At 48.6% G+C, this 15,689-nt stretch overlaps 9 protein-coding genes across 9 annotated transcripts; 5 read left to right on the forward strand and 4 right to left on the reverse strand.

The window, feature by feature from the left end:
* Positions 1-841: 841 nt before the first annotated feature.
* On the forward strand, positions 842-3,390 carry EV420DRAFT_1326163 (WD40-repeat-containing domain protein). Its single transcript, XM_060468750.1, has 10 exons — positions 842-985; positions 1,034-1,302; positions 1,352-1,421; positions 1,470-1,656; positions 1,710-1,854; positions 1,906-2,002; positions 2,047-2,169; positions 2,230-2,487; positions 2,548-3,021; positions 3,078-3,390. Exons 1-10 carry the CDS (start codon positions 875-877, stop codon positions 3,330-3,332), a joined length of 1,989 nt encoding a protein of 662 aa, XP_060337859.1. The 5' UTR covers positions 842-874; the 3' UTR covers positions 3,333-3,390.
* Positions 3,391-3,955, reverse strand: EV420DRAFT_1507948 (uncharacterized protein). The gene is made up of 3 exons (XM_060471402.1): positions 3,615-3,955; positions 3,467-3,565; positions 3,391-3,411 (listed from the first exon to the last, which is right to left on the reverse strand). Exons 1-2 carry the CDS (start codon positions 3,785-3,787, stop codon positions 3,484-3,486), a joined length of 255 nt encoding a protein of 84 aa, XP_060337860.1. The 5' UTR covers positions 3,788-3,955; the 3' UTR covers positions 3,391-3,411; positions 3,467-3,483.
* A 464-nt stretch (positions 3,956-4,419) lies between these two features.
* Positions 4,420-5,696, reverse strand: EV420DRAFT_1507950 (uncharacterized protein). Its single transcript, XM_060471403.1, has 3 exons — positions 5,097-5,696; positions 4,760-5,037; positions 4,420-4,707 (listed from the first exon to the last, which is right to left on the reverse strand). The coding sequence occupies exons 1-2, from the start codon at positions 5,249-5,251 to the stop codon at positions 4,761-4,763; spliced, it is 432 nt and encodes a 143-aa protein (XP_060337861.1). The 5' UTR covers positions 5,252-5,696; the 3' UTR covers positions 4,420-4,707; position 4,760.
* Positions 5,697-5,715: 19 nt separating this feature from the next.
* On the forward strand, positions 5,716-8,823 carry EV420DRAFT_1507955 (uncharacterized protein). The gene is made up of 3 exons (XM_060471404.1): positions 5,716-5,865; positions 6,135-7,810; positions 7,871-8,823. The coding sequence occupies exons 1-3, from the start codon at positions 5,844-5,846 to the stop codon at positions 8,495-8,497; spliced, it is 2,325 nt and encodes a 774-aa protein (XP_060337862.1). The 5' UTR covers positions 5,716-5,843; the 3' UTR covers positions 8,498-8,823.
* A 59-nt stretch (positions 8,824-8,882) lies between these two features.
* On the forward strand, positions 8,883-9,674 carry EV420DRAFT_1507959 (transcription initiation factor IIA, gamma subunit, helical domain-containing protein). The gene is made up of 4 exons (XM_060471405.1): positions 8,883-9,029; positions 9,080-9,167; positions 9,221-9,280; positions 9,330-9,674. The coding sequence occupies exons 1-4, from the start codon at positions 8,992-8,994 to the stop codon at positions 9,486-9,488; spliced, it is 345 nt and encodes a 114-aa protein (XP_060337863.1). The 5' UTR covers positions 8,883-8,991; the 3' UTR covers positions 9,489-9,674.
* EV420DRAFT_1326168 (terpenoid cyclases/protein prenyltransferase alpha-alpha toroid) lies at positions 9,675-11,311 on the forward strand. Its single transcript, XM_060468751.1, has 3 exons — positions 9,675-10,041; positions 10,094-10,249; positions 10,301-11,311. Exons 1-3 carry the CDS (start codon positions 9,758-9,760, stop codon positions 11,253-11,255), a joined length of 1,395 nt encoding a protein of 464 aa, XP_060337864.1. The 5' UTR covers positions 9,675-9,757; the 3' UTR covers positions 11,256-11,311.
* Positions 11,312-11,313: 2 nt separating this feature from the next.
* Positions 11,314-12,153, reverse strand: EV420DRAFT_1507963 (mitochondrial ribosomal protein L16). The gene is made up of 4 exons (XM_060471406.1): positions 11,808-12,153; positions 11,702-11,757; positions 11,583-11,650; positions 11,314-11,534 (listed from the first exon to the last, which is right to left on the reverse strand). Exons 1-4 carry the CDS (start codon positions 12,144-12,146, stop codon positions 11,359-11,361), a joined length of 639 nt encoding a protein of 212 aa, XP_060337865.1. The 5' UTR covers positions 12,147-12,153; the 3' UTR covers positions 11,314-11,358.
* Positions 12,154-12,169: 16 nt separating this feature from the next.
* EV420DRAFT_1507966 (pre-mRNA processing factor 3-domain-containing protein) lies at positions 12,170-14,564 on the forward strand. Its single transcript, XM_060471407.1, has 10 exons — positions 12,170-12,259; positions 12,412-12,421; positions 12,472-12,720; positions 12,777-12,944; positions 12,993-13,265; positions 13,315-13,518; positions 13,567-13,663; positions 13,713-13,926; positions 13,972-14,256; positions 14,279-14,564. Exons 1-10 carry the CDS (start codon positions 12,195-12,197, stop codon positions 14,412-14,414), a joined length of 1,701 nt encoding a protein of 566 aa, XP_060337866.1. The 5' UTR covers positions 12,170-12,194; the 3' UTR covers positions 14,415-14,564.
* A 250-nt stretch (positions 14,565-14,814) lies between these two features.
* Positions 14,815-15,526, reverse strand: EV420DRAFT_1507969 (uncharacterized protein). The gene has a single exon (XM_060471408.1). It carries the CDS (start codon positions 15,318-15,320, stop codon positions 15,069-15,071), a length of 252 nt encoding a protein of 83 aa, XP_060337867.1. The 5' UTR covers positions 15,321-15,526; the 3' UTR covers positions 14,815-15,068.
* Positions 15,527-15,689: the final 163 nt, after the last annotated feature.

Genomic DNA, 15,689 nt, shown 5'->3' on the forward strand with positions numbered 1-15,689 from the left:
TCTGTCAAATGTTCTAACTTGAACATCAGATTCTTGCTTTCATTAAATTGCTTCTGGTCATACGTGTTCCTTGATACCGTCATCCTTTCACCGATCCATATTGAGATATCGTACTCAAGAGAATGGCATGATCCATGGAACCTGATTATAGCTCTGTTCCTTGGCTGTTAGATGCAAGAACTCCGTCTACATCTCCGCTGGCGGTCGCCGGTGTCTCTCATAGGCTATAGCTGCTCTGTTATAATAGAACGTAGTTGTATTAATGGCATGTCTGAAGCATTTGACTTCTCTTTCTCCAGTCCAGTCAATCGGCGATAACCTATGTTTTCTTCCTAGCGGCGATGGTCCACACCGTGCGAATAGCGTAACGGGGGGACAACACAAAGTTCTCAAACTTCAAGAAGGCAGGTCTGTAGTGCTGAAATCATCATAGCTGGCATTAGAAGTGTTAGATGGGCTTTGAGCCATCCTATGCGCTAGGTGCCCAGAACAGAACTGCAGGTCAGCCCCAACTCTCAATCCGGAGTTGAAATCCATGCACAGAAATATGTGTTTTGAACACATTATTGCACAACGACTGGCCAAAACGTTTGTCACTTTCGATTGGGCAGAGAAGAGTTCCACTTATCAGCGTAGCAGAGACCAGACTAGCGCACCCTCTGAAGGAGCTGTGTCGGTCCCTGGAGAATTAGGCACTTGTAAGCTTGGATATGCATATATTTTCATGCTATTAGTGTCGGTGATCCACCGTGACTGCTAGTAGAGATTTCAAGGGAACGAGGTACAGAATCAAGCAAGTAGGAAAGGTAGAAGGCAGCTCGGGCCTTCCCAAAACGGAAATCCATCCTTACGTCCTACTCTCCAGTACCTTTCAATGTCGTCCGACAGACGACGAGCAGAAATTGAGGCAAAACGAGCTAAGCTTGCTGAGCTACGACAGGCAAGAATCAATAGACAAAATGAACGGAAAGCCTCGGATCGTGAGGTATGGCGTTGCTGCATACCACTTTTGAATGAATAAATCCTTTCAAAGCAGGGCTCTGGCACGGGAACCAGCACACCACGTCGGTTAGGCGACGTCGATGATATCCTCAATAATCTTCTACGCGACAACCGGGGAACAGGAGGGGACAGTGGCGACCTAACACCAGGATCGTCAATACCTGGCACGCCGTCTCTTGGCCAACCGAATCTCCCGGCATCAGTTTCAGGGCGTGCTAGTCGTGCTAGTGACTTTTCATCTAGTGTAGGGACGACTTTGCCTCCATCGCAGAGCTCTGCCACCGACAACGTTATAGATCGGTGCGATATACACGCTTTCAACGAAGACGTAGAAGCTGACTGCTAGCAGAGAAATCACTCCTCGCTTCATACCTGATCTCGTTGATGTGGAACAAGAACTTTTTGAATTGCCTCGAAAGGTGTGTTAGCCAACAACGCGTCAGAACGGTTATTTATCTAGTTTATAGGAACGCGTAATATACAGCAAGTCTGTACAGACGGTGGAAGTGGAAACGGTACCTTCAGCTGCATTTGAAGAGGAACTACGGCAACGTGTGCTCAAAGAGAAGGAAGCTGAAGCGGAGGAAGCGTTGGACCAAGAATTGGAGGCGGAGAGTGTCAAACTAGACGAAGAGATTGAGCAGGAGATTCAGGGTGCGCGTTCTCCTTCTAGAGAATTTTTTGACGTATTTAATGTTTCGAGATAGAGATACCACCCGAGGAACTTGCCGGAATCCTTGCTGCACCCGAGCTTCTTGAATTTGTGGATCGGACTACTAAAATATTCCATCGAGCTCTGAATGACCATTACGATTATATTCGCGACTATAGAGTTGGTACCGAAACCGGAGGGTTAGTCGATTAATGTTTCTGTTCGCTTCGCAGAGCGTTGACAGCAGGCAGGGATGAGTCCGAAGGACGCGTCAAGCGAGTCTGCGAATTCTGGGACGAACGCTACGGAAAAAATCGATCTATCACTGATGTTGACTGGTCTCCGCAGGTTAGCCAGCTCCTTTTCGCTTCTCCCTAGCTAATTCCACGTAGTATCCGGAGCTTAGCGTGGCTTCTTATAACAAAAATCCTGCCGCGTTGAATGAGCCTGACGGTATCGTTGCCGTATGGAATCTACATCTACTCGAGCGTCCAGAATTTGTTTTTCATTCCCAAGTCCGTAAGCCTTTATAATACCCGGGAAATCACCTTGAAATTTAACGTCTCCGTCCGCAGTCTGACGTCTTGTCCGTTACATTCTCCCCCTTCCATTCGAATTTAGTTTTTGGGGGCACGTATTCCGGTCAGATCTTGCTGTGGGACAACCGATCCAAACACCTGCCAGTCCTGAAGACACCTTTGTCGGCCGCCGGGCACACTCATCCAGTGTATTCGATGCAAATGGTTGGAACTCAGAATGCCCATAACTTGATCACATGTAGTACAGATGGCACGGTGTGCAGCTGGCTGGTTGACATGTTGGCGCAGCCTCAGGTGCGCGCTAAATGACAATACCAAGGAAGCCGTAATACTCATATATTCCTCATTTGCCAGGAAACCTTGGAGCTCATTCACGCTGGGCACAATAAAACCGGAGAGGTCGCCGTGACGACGTTAGACTTCCCCGACAACGAAACAACCACATTTTGGGTAGGCACCGAAGAGGGCAATGTGTACCAAGCTAATCGGTATGATCGAGCTGGCGCAAAGGCTGGTTTGAACCAATACGACGTGTACAAAGGCCATGCCGGACCTATCATGGGCCTCCATTTCCACCCACTCATAGGCTCAGTAGATTTCTCCGATCTATTCTTGACAAGCAGTGTGGACTGGACTGTGAAGCTGTGGAGGGGTAAATCTCTGACCAAACCATCGACAAGTCCCCATGTCATCTCACCGCTCTATTCCTTCGACGAGGCAGATGACTATGTCTACGACGTGAAGTGGCATCCGGCACATCCGGCGCTCTTTGGCACAGTAGATGGCACCGGGAAATTTGACTTGTGGAATCTGAATGCGAATACTGAGGTGCGACTCATTTGGATAGTTACACACTCTGCGTGGACTGATGGCTGATCGCATAGGTTCCGTTCGATTCAACTACGACTGGATCAGGGCGTGCTATCAACAAGCTCCAATGGGATCATAAAGATGGCAGACGTGTTGCCTTGGGAGGTAGTGATGGCAAACTTTATGTGTATGACATCGGGGACATGGCTTTGCCGAAGGAGTCTGAGTGGAACGAACTCCAGAAGACTATCACGAGTATCTCAGGTGGCGGTCAAGTGAATGGGGTCGCAGACGGAGAATCGCTGAGAAGCAGTGCATCTGGACGATAATCGGTGGTCTTTACTTTTTGTACGTTACATATATACCTGTAATTGCACACGGATAATATTCTAGTTTTACAAAAATGTCCTAAGAAAGACGTTAGCAAATGTTTGTTTCAAGAATCTTTATATTTATTGCTAACCTACGCGATTTAACGCGTCACCGTGAATCATCGCTGCCAGATGTCGCGCTGGTATCACCTTCAACTTCCTGATTCAATTGAGATGCAATCGCTATGAATCTATGGAGAGGGTAAAACTACGTCGTACAGAGTCAACATTGGTCCTCACTTGGCGGCGTCGAGCCCAGCAAAGGTTCTCATAGCTTGTAAATCCACCTGCAGCTGCTCGCAGAGATCTGCAGTAGTGCTGATAGATCTGTTAAGCCTCCCGAGGCTGCTTGCGAGCTGGCCGTAAAGGCGATCTTTGGCCTGGGTTGCTGATGTCGCTGGAATTGATGACATGGGGGTGCGGAGGACTGAGCTTAGGTGGCTGTGCTGGACGCGTCGGATCTTCAACTTCCAAGTTCGTCACCGATCATCGATACCTTTCGTTGAATCTTGAACTTTGCTTTGAACATATTTCACCGATGACAAGAGTTCCATATTCTTCGGCGTGAGAGGTCCCGTGCTGCTATCAGCTTAATGACACCGAAACCATTGCCTGGGGTGTAGTAACTCATAAGCTAACGTATTGCGACATGGCACTGTTGTTGACGCGTTTACCAGTTATTGTACTCGAAAGGATCATGGGTCTGTTTGTCCTGACTGCATCTATCACCGGAGGGCGCGTGATCTACCCGCTTGCCGCTTCAATGAGAATAATCTCTCATTCTAAGGGACTGTACGTTACGCGTATAGAGTATTGAAACGGCGTTTCTTGGAAGGAAAATTAAGTATACGTACAGTGACAGACGGAATGCTCCTTTGATATGCAGCTTTACCGGGCGTCGTGGCCTGATGATTCCCTTGGGCGGCTGGGCCGCTTCATTCGAAGATGCGTAGGCAGACCCCTTGGACACGGAGGACCCTAATTTTTGTCCTTTGGTACCTACTTGCCAGAAAAGAGTATCTGATATCGAAGGCCAAGACATTCTACTTCAATTGATCCGTCGACAATGAGTAGTTGAACCTACTCTGCTATTCTTATAACAGGACAAATTCAATGAGGGGCAGAGACAGTGCAAAGACTCGGAAGCATTTCATAAATCAAGTAACCAAGAACCAGATTCAAGATGGCGCAAACACATGAGATAACTCCGTCCTTCTCCTCGCTCATCCGCCTCCTCCTACGTGTTATATATAAGATCCTTCCTTATCAACATTGCTACCGATGACTGAATTGTAATCGTATGATTACAATCATGTAACGCGTACACTAACGGCTACCAGGAAAATCAGCATCGACGATACTTGAGATGAAAAGGGAAGACCGACGTCAAGACTTGTTCTTGGCTGGTGCTTTCTTCTTCTTCAAAATTTGGTCGAGTTCGGGGTCTGGTGAAAGCCTCCCGCTATACGACGTGAAGATGCGTGATGTGGAAGTAGATGCAGGGTGCTTGGCAGAGGAAGATGACGCAATAGGTTTCTGTGCAGGAGGTGACGAAGGTGACTCAGAAGGCTGGATAAACGTCGGCGCGGTATTGGGCGTCGGAGGGGAAGAGTATCTGGTGAATGGATGGGTCGCGAATGGATCGAAGGATTGTAGAAGCTGACTGGAGGGCGACATCATTGAATGAGTAGCTACGTAGAAGTAGTTGATGGCACGCAATACTTATAGAATTTGTAGGCAGACGGTGCATGTAGAGAAGGGTTCATTGCCGTAAGGATTGTGGGATTGTGGGGCCGATGGGATATCTGGAGTAATGACAGGTGGCCGAGGAGCAGTGTAAGGGTTAGTCTAGACTGACGGAGCCCGTGACCGTGCATCTGCAGGAATTCTGAGCCATTAGAATCGAGTAGTAGCTCCGGTAGGGGATGTGATAGATCAAGAAATGATTCGCGAGGCCGGGGGTTGTACTCGGAACTCGCTGAATTTGCGCTATAGCAGCGACGCGGAGAAACCTAGGACGTCGCATTACCAGAAATTATGAGAGCCAAAGGCCGAAAAAGACAGAAAGACTAGACGGAACAGCAACGACAGGATACGGGCCGACACCTCGACAGAGAAGGCCGGTGCAATGGACACGAGGAGTGAGTATTATCTTTGGAATTTCCATGACATTTATCTGTTATTATCGATGGCGCAGGGAACGACATGAGGTGATGACACGATGGCGTTGCCAAATAAGGGGAGAAATTGGGAGAAAAGGAGGAAATTGATGGGAGAGAGGTGATTTGTGAATAATTTTGAAATAAGACGCAAATAATGCGGTGAAATTATTAGTGTGCGGCTGCGAAATAGTGACTGGACCACTCACGCCCATCTCGTTCTTGCACCGAGACCGTCACGTCGTCCGTTGGACATTACTCGCCTTCAACCTGGATACACTCTGCTACCCATGTTTAATTGTTCAAAATCATGCCCAAAAACTCTTTCGTATGTGAGTGTCTTCCAGATTTGTCGCTCACACGCCCCAAACATCAGGGCCATTGAGTCTTGGTGTGTCCAGCACATCCAGCTTTCTCTACGGTTTACACGTATTCTACCTTATCTTCAGATTCTTTGCGATTTCTTTCTTTTGTCTTTCCCTTTTCCTCTCTTTTCTTGCCCGTATGTTGTCTCTGCAGCGTGGCTTTTTTACGTTTTGATGGTTTCTCGCTTCCTCTGTCGTCCGCCAAATCTAGAGCTACCGCTAACGGTGGCCATCAGACATACCCTCCCAACAGACTCACTCAATGTCGCCTACTCATCCCCATACCGTAAGCGCCGTACAAAACAGCCCAGACGACGACGACGACGACATTTGCCCTGTGTGCGATGGCGAATGCACCTGTTCTTCCAATCACCCTGCGCCCTCTTCTTCGCCCTCGAAACCCGTTCTCAAAATACGCCTCACAGTCCCTCCAGCGCTCCGTGTAACCAAGTCCCAGCCAGTTTCCCGTGGAAAACACATCGAACAGACGACATTCGCCACCGCACACGACGGAGAACCCGCTTCCTCGGCTCATGTCCCAAAACGTAGAGGCAGGCCTCCAAAGAACGCTCCCCGTCCAACGAAGGCACCTCCAACGCGTAGAAAACCACCACCTAAACCTGTATTCAAAAAGAAAACCCCTCCCACCAAGCGCAAGCGTGTGGCATCCAATACTGATTCTTCTGAACTTACGGACATTGATGACGACGACGCACGGTCCGTACAGTTCCCTACATTCGTCTCAGCATCTGCCTTGTCGTCTACGGCGTCGTCTACTGATTCGGACGACTCTGGCGGCTTTGATACCGACTCCTCAATCGAGGCGGAAGAAGAGAATTTCATTCTTGCTGAAGAACGTGCGAGAGTTAGGAGAGAGTTACTGGGTGATGACGTGCCCAGTAGTCTGAACAGAAGAAGAGATAGTTGGGTTATCCACCCACGCAGGACGAGTGTAGGAGACCCCAGTGACGTGGATATGGATGGCGAAACTGAAGATGAGGATGATGATGATGACGACGACGACGACGATGAGGATGAAGAAGCTGCCGAGGAAGATGAAGATGGTGATGTAGAGGAGGAAGACGACGAGGAAGACGGCCGTACTGGGTACACTGGAATGGCCACAGGATGGTCAGACGACGAAGAATCTAGCTTCGATGCAGAGCTTTTCTTTGCCAATCTTTCTGGTTCCTCTTCCTCTTCCTCCTCTGACGACGAGGAAGAACAGGAAAATATTTCAATAGACCCGGCTGCCCTCGCTGGAGCTCTCGCTAGTATCCCGCCACGGGATCTTCCCTTCGAAGTCACCGAATGTTGGGATGGCCAACTTATGTTCACCAGCGGTCCTGGAGGTGGTGTTCTTGAAGCAGAATTCGACGCCATGGCTGCCCAGTTCATTGTGGACAGTAGCGCTTCACCTAGTGGCGCCGACGATGACGACGACGTCAATATGCATGATGCAGATGAGGAGGATGAGGAGGACGGAGAAGAAGACTTGGGAGATGGCGGCGACACCACAGACGAAGATCTCGTAGGCGCAGACGATTTGCCCAACGAACGCGCGATGCGTTTGTTCAACCTTCCGTTCGAGTTGAACGTAGAGTCTATCAACCCTCTGTCGACGATGAGTCCAATTCGTCGGCGCGCGTTACGGGGACAGCTGATGAGCAAAAGTACACCCGGAGATATTCTGACAGGGAATGTGTTTGGAGAGTTCGATGACGAAGAGGAAGAGGAGGAGGAAACTGTTACCAGACCGAAGACTGTTGGTGGACCAAGACAAGGCTGTTTTGAGGTCGAGGCTGAGGTCGATGATAACAAAACGGTTGTCATTGACAATGAACACAAGCCAGCCCCTTCACCTCATCCGAGGACCAGAGGAAGAGGTAGAGGAAGAAGAAGGATTGAAGGCGTATGTCATTTTTTATTATCTTCTAGTATCGTGTTTTTAACGCCTCGTCTTTTCTTCTAGATCAACCGCCCTCTGCCACAGTTCATCCTTCCGAAACGATCTACAACTCCCAGCAGTACCACCGAAGCCATCAACGCACTTAGCATCACTTCCCCTGAGCCCGAGTCGGGACATCCGATGTTGGCGCCGTCCATCGAACTTGACGATGTCCTTGACTCGGCATTCCTCGAGGGATCATCCTCCGAACACTCCGCACCAACGCCTACAACATTTGAACACATGCGCAACCTCACGAGATGGGACCTCATATCCGTCGGCGCCTTCCGCAAGACTCGTGAAGATATTGGCGGCGGCTGGAATTCCGATACGGCATCTGATGGGCACGGGTATGGCGGCGTCATGAAAAGCAGCCCGTTAACGGAGATGTTGTGGCAGAACAAGATGGGGACGAAGAACGCGAGCACGACTGGAGAAGGCGAGAAGACGCGTAAAGAAATCCGCAGAGAGAGGAAGCTGCGGCGGAAAGCTGGTGGTATGGCTGCGATTCCTAAAAATTCAAAGGGAAAGGGTAGCGGGAAGTTGTTCCATCATCACCATCCGCATCACCCGAACTCGAAAAGCAGGGGTACTGGGTCTTCGCAAAGGACGAACTTTCATCAGGCTGGAGGAAGTTCGCCTATTGCATAAAATATGGGTGGTCGCGTGTTTCTTTCTTTCGTTTGGATTTGCGGAAAACACATCGTCCAGAGAACGATGATGAAGTCGATGGAGGCTCAAAATATTTCGTACGCTTCTATATCCTTTTCTTATCTCTTCTTTTTTCTCTTTGTTTCAAAACCAAATGTGTTGTGCGCCTGCCTGAATTGTTTCTTCAATGTGCCATATGTATTCTCATTCCCATTCCAAAGCCTATCACTAGCATCTAGCATCCACCATCATATCCAATCCTCGTTACTTACTCGCTCATGTATCTTACGTTTATCTCATGACAATTTATGAGGAGATTCAAACAATCCGAAAGAGAAATACCGCGGAAGAACTTTACCCACTAATTAAATTATTACCGTGACGTGACTTCTTTTCCATCAATTGCATCAACTTGCAACTTGACCGTCGTCTGCCGCTGTAGTGCTTCCATTGCATCTTCATCCGTCCGAATCGATTGCATCTTCACCAATAGCATGGCGACTGCTTATTACGAATTCTACCGTGGATCTTCGTATGTCCCGCTCGCCCGCGGAGAGACATGGAACTCACCGATACTTAAAGCATCGGGATGGCGTTGACAGACTCACTGGATGAGCTGATTACAAGCGGAGCGATAACACCTCAGCTGGCTATGAAGGTTCTACAACAGGTTTCGTGGGGGTTCTCTGACGAGGTGTTCTACATGCTTATTGCCTTTGGCAGTTCGACAAGTCGCTTGCGGATACGATGGTGAAGCAGGTCAAGGTGAAGACGTCCTTGAAGGTGCGTGTGTGCTCTGTTCTTCGTTCGTGGAGCTGACACTGGTGGGTAGGGTCACCTACATACATACCGGTTGTGCGATGATGTCTGGACGTTCATCGTGAAGGATCCGTCGTTCAAGATGGAGGGGAGCGAGATTGTTAGTGCTCCGAGGATAAAGATTATTGCTTGTAAGAATGGGGAGGCGATAGAGGCGGGGAAGAAGCAATAAGTTTAAAGGTTGTGTTGTATGATGATGGACTCTTTTTTTTTTTTTCCGCTTTCGTTGTTGCTATCATCGTGTAATTCGTATACTGCTTTCCGTTTACTGGGCTATGTGGGATTTGACTGCAACGTCCGGATTGAAATTCAGTGATCAAATGACGTTGGTTGACAAAGATGGCCATGAACGCTCTTTTGTTCTTTATCTCAAACATCCAGGCTACGCACATGAAATGAGCGTGTCTTTTATTCGTTTCTAGACGTAACATTTCTATATCGATGACACCGACATACACGCCTACCGATGCTTATCCTACATCGACTTCTCATATTCAACGGGAAACTGAGGAGGTCCTGCTGAAGCATCTGCCTTTTGATAATGCAAAGGCTTCTTCTTTGGAACTCCAGAAGACGAAGCATATGCAGTGGCTTGTGCGGAACCTTGCGCAGGGATTCCCTGCGAGATATATATCGCAGGATGCGAGTCAGCCGTGGTTGATGTTTTGGACTTTACAAGCGTTTAGTGTTCTTGGAGTGGCGCTGGATCCGGGGAATAAGCAGAGGTGTGTTCGTGGTTTTGTGTTGCTGAGATGTAGTGGTGCTGATTTCGACTAGAGCTATTGATACGATCTTGACTTGGCAGCACCCTGATGGTGGGTTTGGAGGTGGACCGGGACAGGCGGCGCATCTCCTCCCGACGTATGCTGCTGTGTGTGCACTGGCTATTGCAGGACGGCCGGGTGAAAGGGGTGGATGGGATCAGATTGATAGGTGAGTGTCGTCGAGATGTATAGCGCAGAGTCTGAGATATCTTTTACACAGAGTGAAGATGGCGCAATTCTTCATGTCTTTGAAACAACCCGACGGATCTTTCCTCGTTGCCCACCATGCTGAAGTGGATATGCGGGGTATCTATTGTTTGTTAGTCGTCGCCACGCTTCTTGATCTTATGACGCCCGAGCTGGTGGAAGGGACTGCCGAGTTCGTCAGGTCGTGTCAGACCTATGAAGGAGGGTTTGCGTCTGCGTCGCAGCCTTACTTTGGGGAGGACGGATCGCTGCTGAAGAGTCCTAGGCCCCCGCTGGGCGAGGCGCATGGGGGTTACACGTTCTGCGCGTTGGCGTCTTGGGTTCTCCTTCGGCCAATGACGGATGAAAAGTTGGATGGAATTAACGAGAAGAATCTGTTGCGGTGGCTAGTCCAGATGCAAGGAGTGGAGATCGAGCTTGGAGGGTTTAGAGGCCGGACGAACAAGCTTGTGGATGGATGCTATTCGTGGTGGGTTGGGGGTGCGTTCGCTCTTTTGGAGGTGATTCATGGGCATCATCACTCGTCTCCTCCTCCTCCTCATGAAGAGGAGAGGCATGAGGATGGCGATGATGAGTGGATCGACATGGACGAATCGTTGCTCAACCGGGAGGCGCTGCAAGAGTATATTCTCCTTGCCGGGCAGCATCCTGTAGGCGGTCTCCGGGATAAACCACCGAAGAGTGCAGATGCGTACCACACGCTGTATTGTCTGGCGGGCTTGTCTGCTGCGCAGCATAGGGTTTTCCCCTCGGAGAAGAAATTTGAAGAACTGCAGTCGGGATGGAAAGGCTCGGATGCGTCTACAAGGAAGAAGAAAGTGTTTTCCGAAGCACTCTGTTGGCAGGAAGACGAAGCGGGCTCGAAGTTTGTTGGAGGGAAGGCGAATCGGGTGAATGCATCTCATCCTTTGTTTAATATGACGGTTACGCATAGTAGTGCGATTATGAGGTATTTTTATAGGCAGTAGTCATCAGTGTTTTATTTACAAGAATTTTTGGAATCTTATGAGAGTATAGCTAGGTCAAAGCAAGACTCATCTCATTTCAAGCTAGCAAATTATTCGATTGTATCTATGCTGTTGTTCGCATCTCGTTAGACGCTTTTGCTACTTCAGCCGCGGCTACAATGTTCCCTGGCATTGTTGGAGGTTTCGGCGGCTCAATAAGGAGGCGACCAAGACGGGGCAATGTCTTGCGACTGATGAATTCCATCTTGCAGGGCAGTTTCGACGAGGCTTGCTTGAGAACTGTAAAGGCGATGAGTTTGGAAAGTAAGGCATAATTAAAAGACTCACTTTGACGCGCAAGTTCCTCTCGGATAGGTACACCACCGATTTCAAAGATGACGCGCCCCGTAGGCAGTCTGAATGCCGAGGTCAATGTAATTTGGGGAGAACATCTCGATACTCCTTACCGAGTCGCCCAATACTCGAAGGTACCCTTTCCTTTACCCATACGTGTTTCGTTACCCTGCACGCGAATAGTTAGCCTGTCGCCTACAAACTGTACGGACTACTCACCTTTATACAAACTGGGATATCCGGAAAACACCTCATCCACACTTTGGCGCCCTTCCACGCCTTCAGCTTTCTCTTTATCACATCCTCCGCCGTCGTTAACTGCTTCGCACTCAACCGCATGCCATTTCCACGTATCCTAATGCCCCAATCGCCAAAAGCTAGTGTCGTTCCCCGGGTGGAGCCGCCGATGGGGATAGGCACGCGACCCTTGTGTCGTTTGAGGTATTTGACTTTTCGCGGTGCTAGTTGGCCGCGTGAGCGAGTGAGGAGAGTTATGGGGGAGCGGAAAGGGAGGAGGGAAGGCCGGAGGAGGGAGGTGATGGACGAGAGCGAAAACATTACGGGTGACGTCACGTCACGTCCCACGCTTCTTTGACTCTCTCCGCCATGGACAGGAAACGACCGCTAGAGGGTAATGGCGAAGCGAGTGGTAGCAACAAGAAACTCAAAAGGTAGTTTCTATTGGGTGTTTGTGGTTTATTGACTAATGGTTTCTTGTAGTAGTGATGCTGTGAGTGCCCTTTCATTCCCAAGGTGATTATCCCGTTTGATTCTGTGTCTGATTTATGTTTCTATGATTTTTCTTCACTTAGACGTCGAGCAGCTCCGGTATTGTGAGTGTTTCTCTTGATAAGCATTGGACTCGACTCAATGACACTCTCAGTCGCAAGCAGCAATCATTGCGCAAAAACGTGCCGAAATCGCCGCCAAGGTCGCTGCCATGAATAGCGGCGGTGCGAAGATCGCTGCACCGACACCTGTGAAGCCTATCGCGTCCGCCGTGCCTATGGTCAAGAGCGCCTCGTCCACACCCCCTGGTCTCCCGGACGACCTCGCCAAGAAGATTGCAGAGGCGAAGAAAAAGGTCGTGGCTGCTCAGAGCAAGTTGGCCGTGAAGGATAATCCTTACATGGTGAGCAGGCGGTCTGTGTAATTCTATGTGTATGTTAACCTGAATTGGCTGTACAGTCGATTCCGCAAACTGGAAAGAACAAGAATAGACCGGCTGAGCCTGCCCAACAAGGTGCAGGTTTGAAGATGGCCGCGCATCCGCTGCTGTTGGATCATACGCCGGCTGCACCTCAATCGAAGAAGGATCGATATAAGCCCATGCAACCCAAGTTTGCGTCAATCAAAGTACGTGTTTTTCTATAATCGTCGGTCTGGGTATTTACTTTATTGTAGGCTAATACGCGAAACGTCCCAACACCCCCTCCAGCGCCAACCCCAGTACCTATCATGGAATCTGCCAATCCTTACGCATCCAAGGAAACGATCGAAGGAGCTCCCAAGGATCGCATGGGTCGCAACTTCCGGTTCAACCCCAAGGGCAAGTACGTCGCGTTGGCGGACCAGCTGCGAAAGGAGGCGCAGCTCGAAGCGCTCAAGCACCGAATTGCGGAGAGCGCGAGAAAGGCAGGGTTGGATAGCGATATGGGGATTGAGAAAAGCGTCAAGGTGAGTGAGGGTGCTGATGGTTTTGTGCGTTTTGTTGATGGAATTTTAGCGCGCTCCTCCTCCCGAAGCAGAGTGGTGGGATGCTGCGTTGCTGCCCAATAAGACGTACGATGATTTGTCGTATGGAATTCAAGCGATGAATATCAAGACGTCGGATTCTCCGATTACGATATATATCCAACATCCTATTCCTATCCCGGCGCCTGGAGACAAGGACAAGGTGGCATTGAAGCCTATGAAATTGACGAAAAAGGTATGTATTTGGTACTAGGGATGGACATTTCATTAATCGGGGCTGTAGGAGCAAAAGAAGATGCGTAAGCTGCGCCGTGCAGGGGAGCTGCAAGACAAACGGGACCGAATTCGTATGGGACTGTTGCCTCCTGATCCTCCTAAAGGTGGGTGTCGTTACTAGTGTCCTATTTTGTTCGTTGACGATGGTTGCAGTGCGTCTCGCGAATCTGATGAGAGTTCTGACGAGCGATGCGGTACAAGACCCGACAAGGGTCGAGGCGCGGGTAAGGCGAGAGGTTGCGATGCGCAAACATGGGCACGAGAAGATGAATGCGGAGCGGAAGCTTACGGACGAGCAGAGGAGGGAAAAGGTGGAGAACAAAAAGTCAGATGAGGAGAAGAAGGGTATACACGGGGCGGTGTTCAAGTACGGTTTCATACATTTGTGTCGGCTGTTACTGATGGCTTGTAGGGTGAAAACGCTCACGGATGGGTCTCATCGGTTCAAGGTCCGGAAGAATGCCGAGCAGATGAACCTCAGCGGGTTGTGCATCTTCAATCCAAACTTTAGCATGATCTACGTGGAGGGAGCGGCGAAGTTTATACGGAATTACAAGCGGCTTATGATGCATCGGATTGTTTGGACGGAGGCGTCGAGACCGCGGGGCGGGGAAGAAGTAGAGTTGCAAGAGGATGGAGATGCAGAAGGAGATGGGAAGAAGGAGGAAGAGGTGTCGTTGGAGGACAACAAGTGCTGGTTGGTGGGAGGGTGATTTGAGGGAACGAGCGTTCAGTTCGTTCAAGGCGAAGAGTTGTCCGACGGACTCTGCTGCGAAGGAGGTTCTTGGGGAGAGGTTGAAGGGGTATTGGGACCAAGCAAAGAATTGGAAGGGTGAGGAGGAGGAGCTGTTTTGATACAAGTCTAATATAATTTTTCTGGGATTGCTAGATTTGATGTTGTGTCATTGGTACAGGTGAAATATAGTTGCTATTTCATTATCTGCATAACAGAGGAGTGTGTTCATATCATTGGTGCACATACCTTGGCTGTTAAGTATCTCAGATAGTTATGAATGTATGCCCTCACCATTTTATAAATGCATGTTTCTTCTCATATCAGACCTAGAGGATAACCACAGTACTCAAACAAGTTTTCCTAGTGGTGGCACTGTGTGCATTACTTACTACTCATTAAATTATGGATCAGCAAATAATTATTCCACACCTAAGTAATATACAATCATGTCTGTTACAAGTTAAATACATATCTTTCTGAACTGAATCTCTATACAGGATTGACATTTGATAGTGGTATGTCTTCATGAGCAGTGTCTTTAGTAAAGGACTGATGGATCCTATGCCATACATTCTGCCATAGACTCTTCAGAGAATTGACAGGAGGATGGTCATCCACTTGAGCTATTTCAAGTTCAGCAGCCCATGAAGGTGTTCTTCTAAATTTTGGGCCAACACCATCTCCTCCAAGAAAGATTCTGAGACCTTCAAGAATACCATGCATTTCATGTAGCTCTGATGGTTCAATGTTAAATGTGTGTTCTTGGAGTCTGTCTAAGCAAACAGGCCAGGCATCATTATTGGGAGAAAGACATGCAAGATCATGGAGGGTGACATCACAGAAATCACTGCTATCACTGAGAGAAAGCTCAATAAGTATAATACAAATGGTAAATAGGATGTCAGGCTCATGGAGATACTCCAAGAAATTTTTGGATATCTGAGGTTCCAACTCCAAAGATGAGAGGTTGGTAATAAATATTGGTATGATATATGATAGGAAAACATAATCAAGACTACCATCATAATTATCTTGATGAACTATCTTCACCAGCTGGTCAAAGAGACGTTTGGTTGTGACATATTTGAAGGCCTCATTCTTGATGAAGGGAAACTGAAAAAGTTGGTAGACATGTTTATATAAAAGATCCCAAGAATAACTTGAATGTTTGTATCCAGTCCATCTGTCATCATCAAAGAAAATCTTGACAAATACTGCAGCTAGATCTGAGGTGCACCAATTTTGTCCTATAGGTAAAAGTAAAGAGGATGTGGATTCTACCATGCTCAAAAAAAGATTAAGGACAGCACGTCTATGTATAACTGGCACCTCTTCTATGCTAAGATGATTTGATGATAACAAGGTGTAAAACAGTTTCAGGGTAACAAGTCGAT

The sequence above is a fragment of the Desarmillaria tabescens genome, assembly GCF_030435595.1.
Source record: "Desarmillaria tabescens strain CCBAS 213 chromosome Unknown EV420scaffold_3, whole genome shotgun sequence".
NCBI lineage: Eukaryota > Fungi > Basidiomycota > Agaricomycetes > Agaricales > Physalacriaceae > Desarmillaria > Desarmillaria tabescens.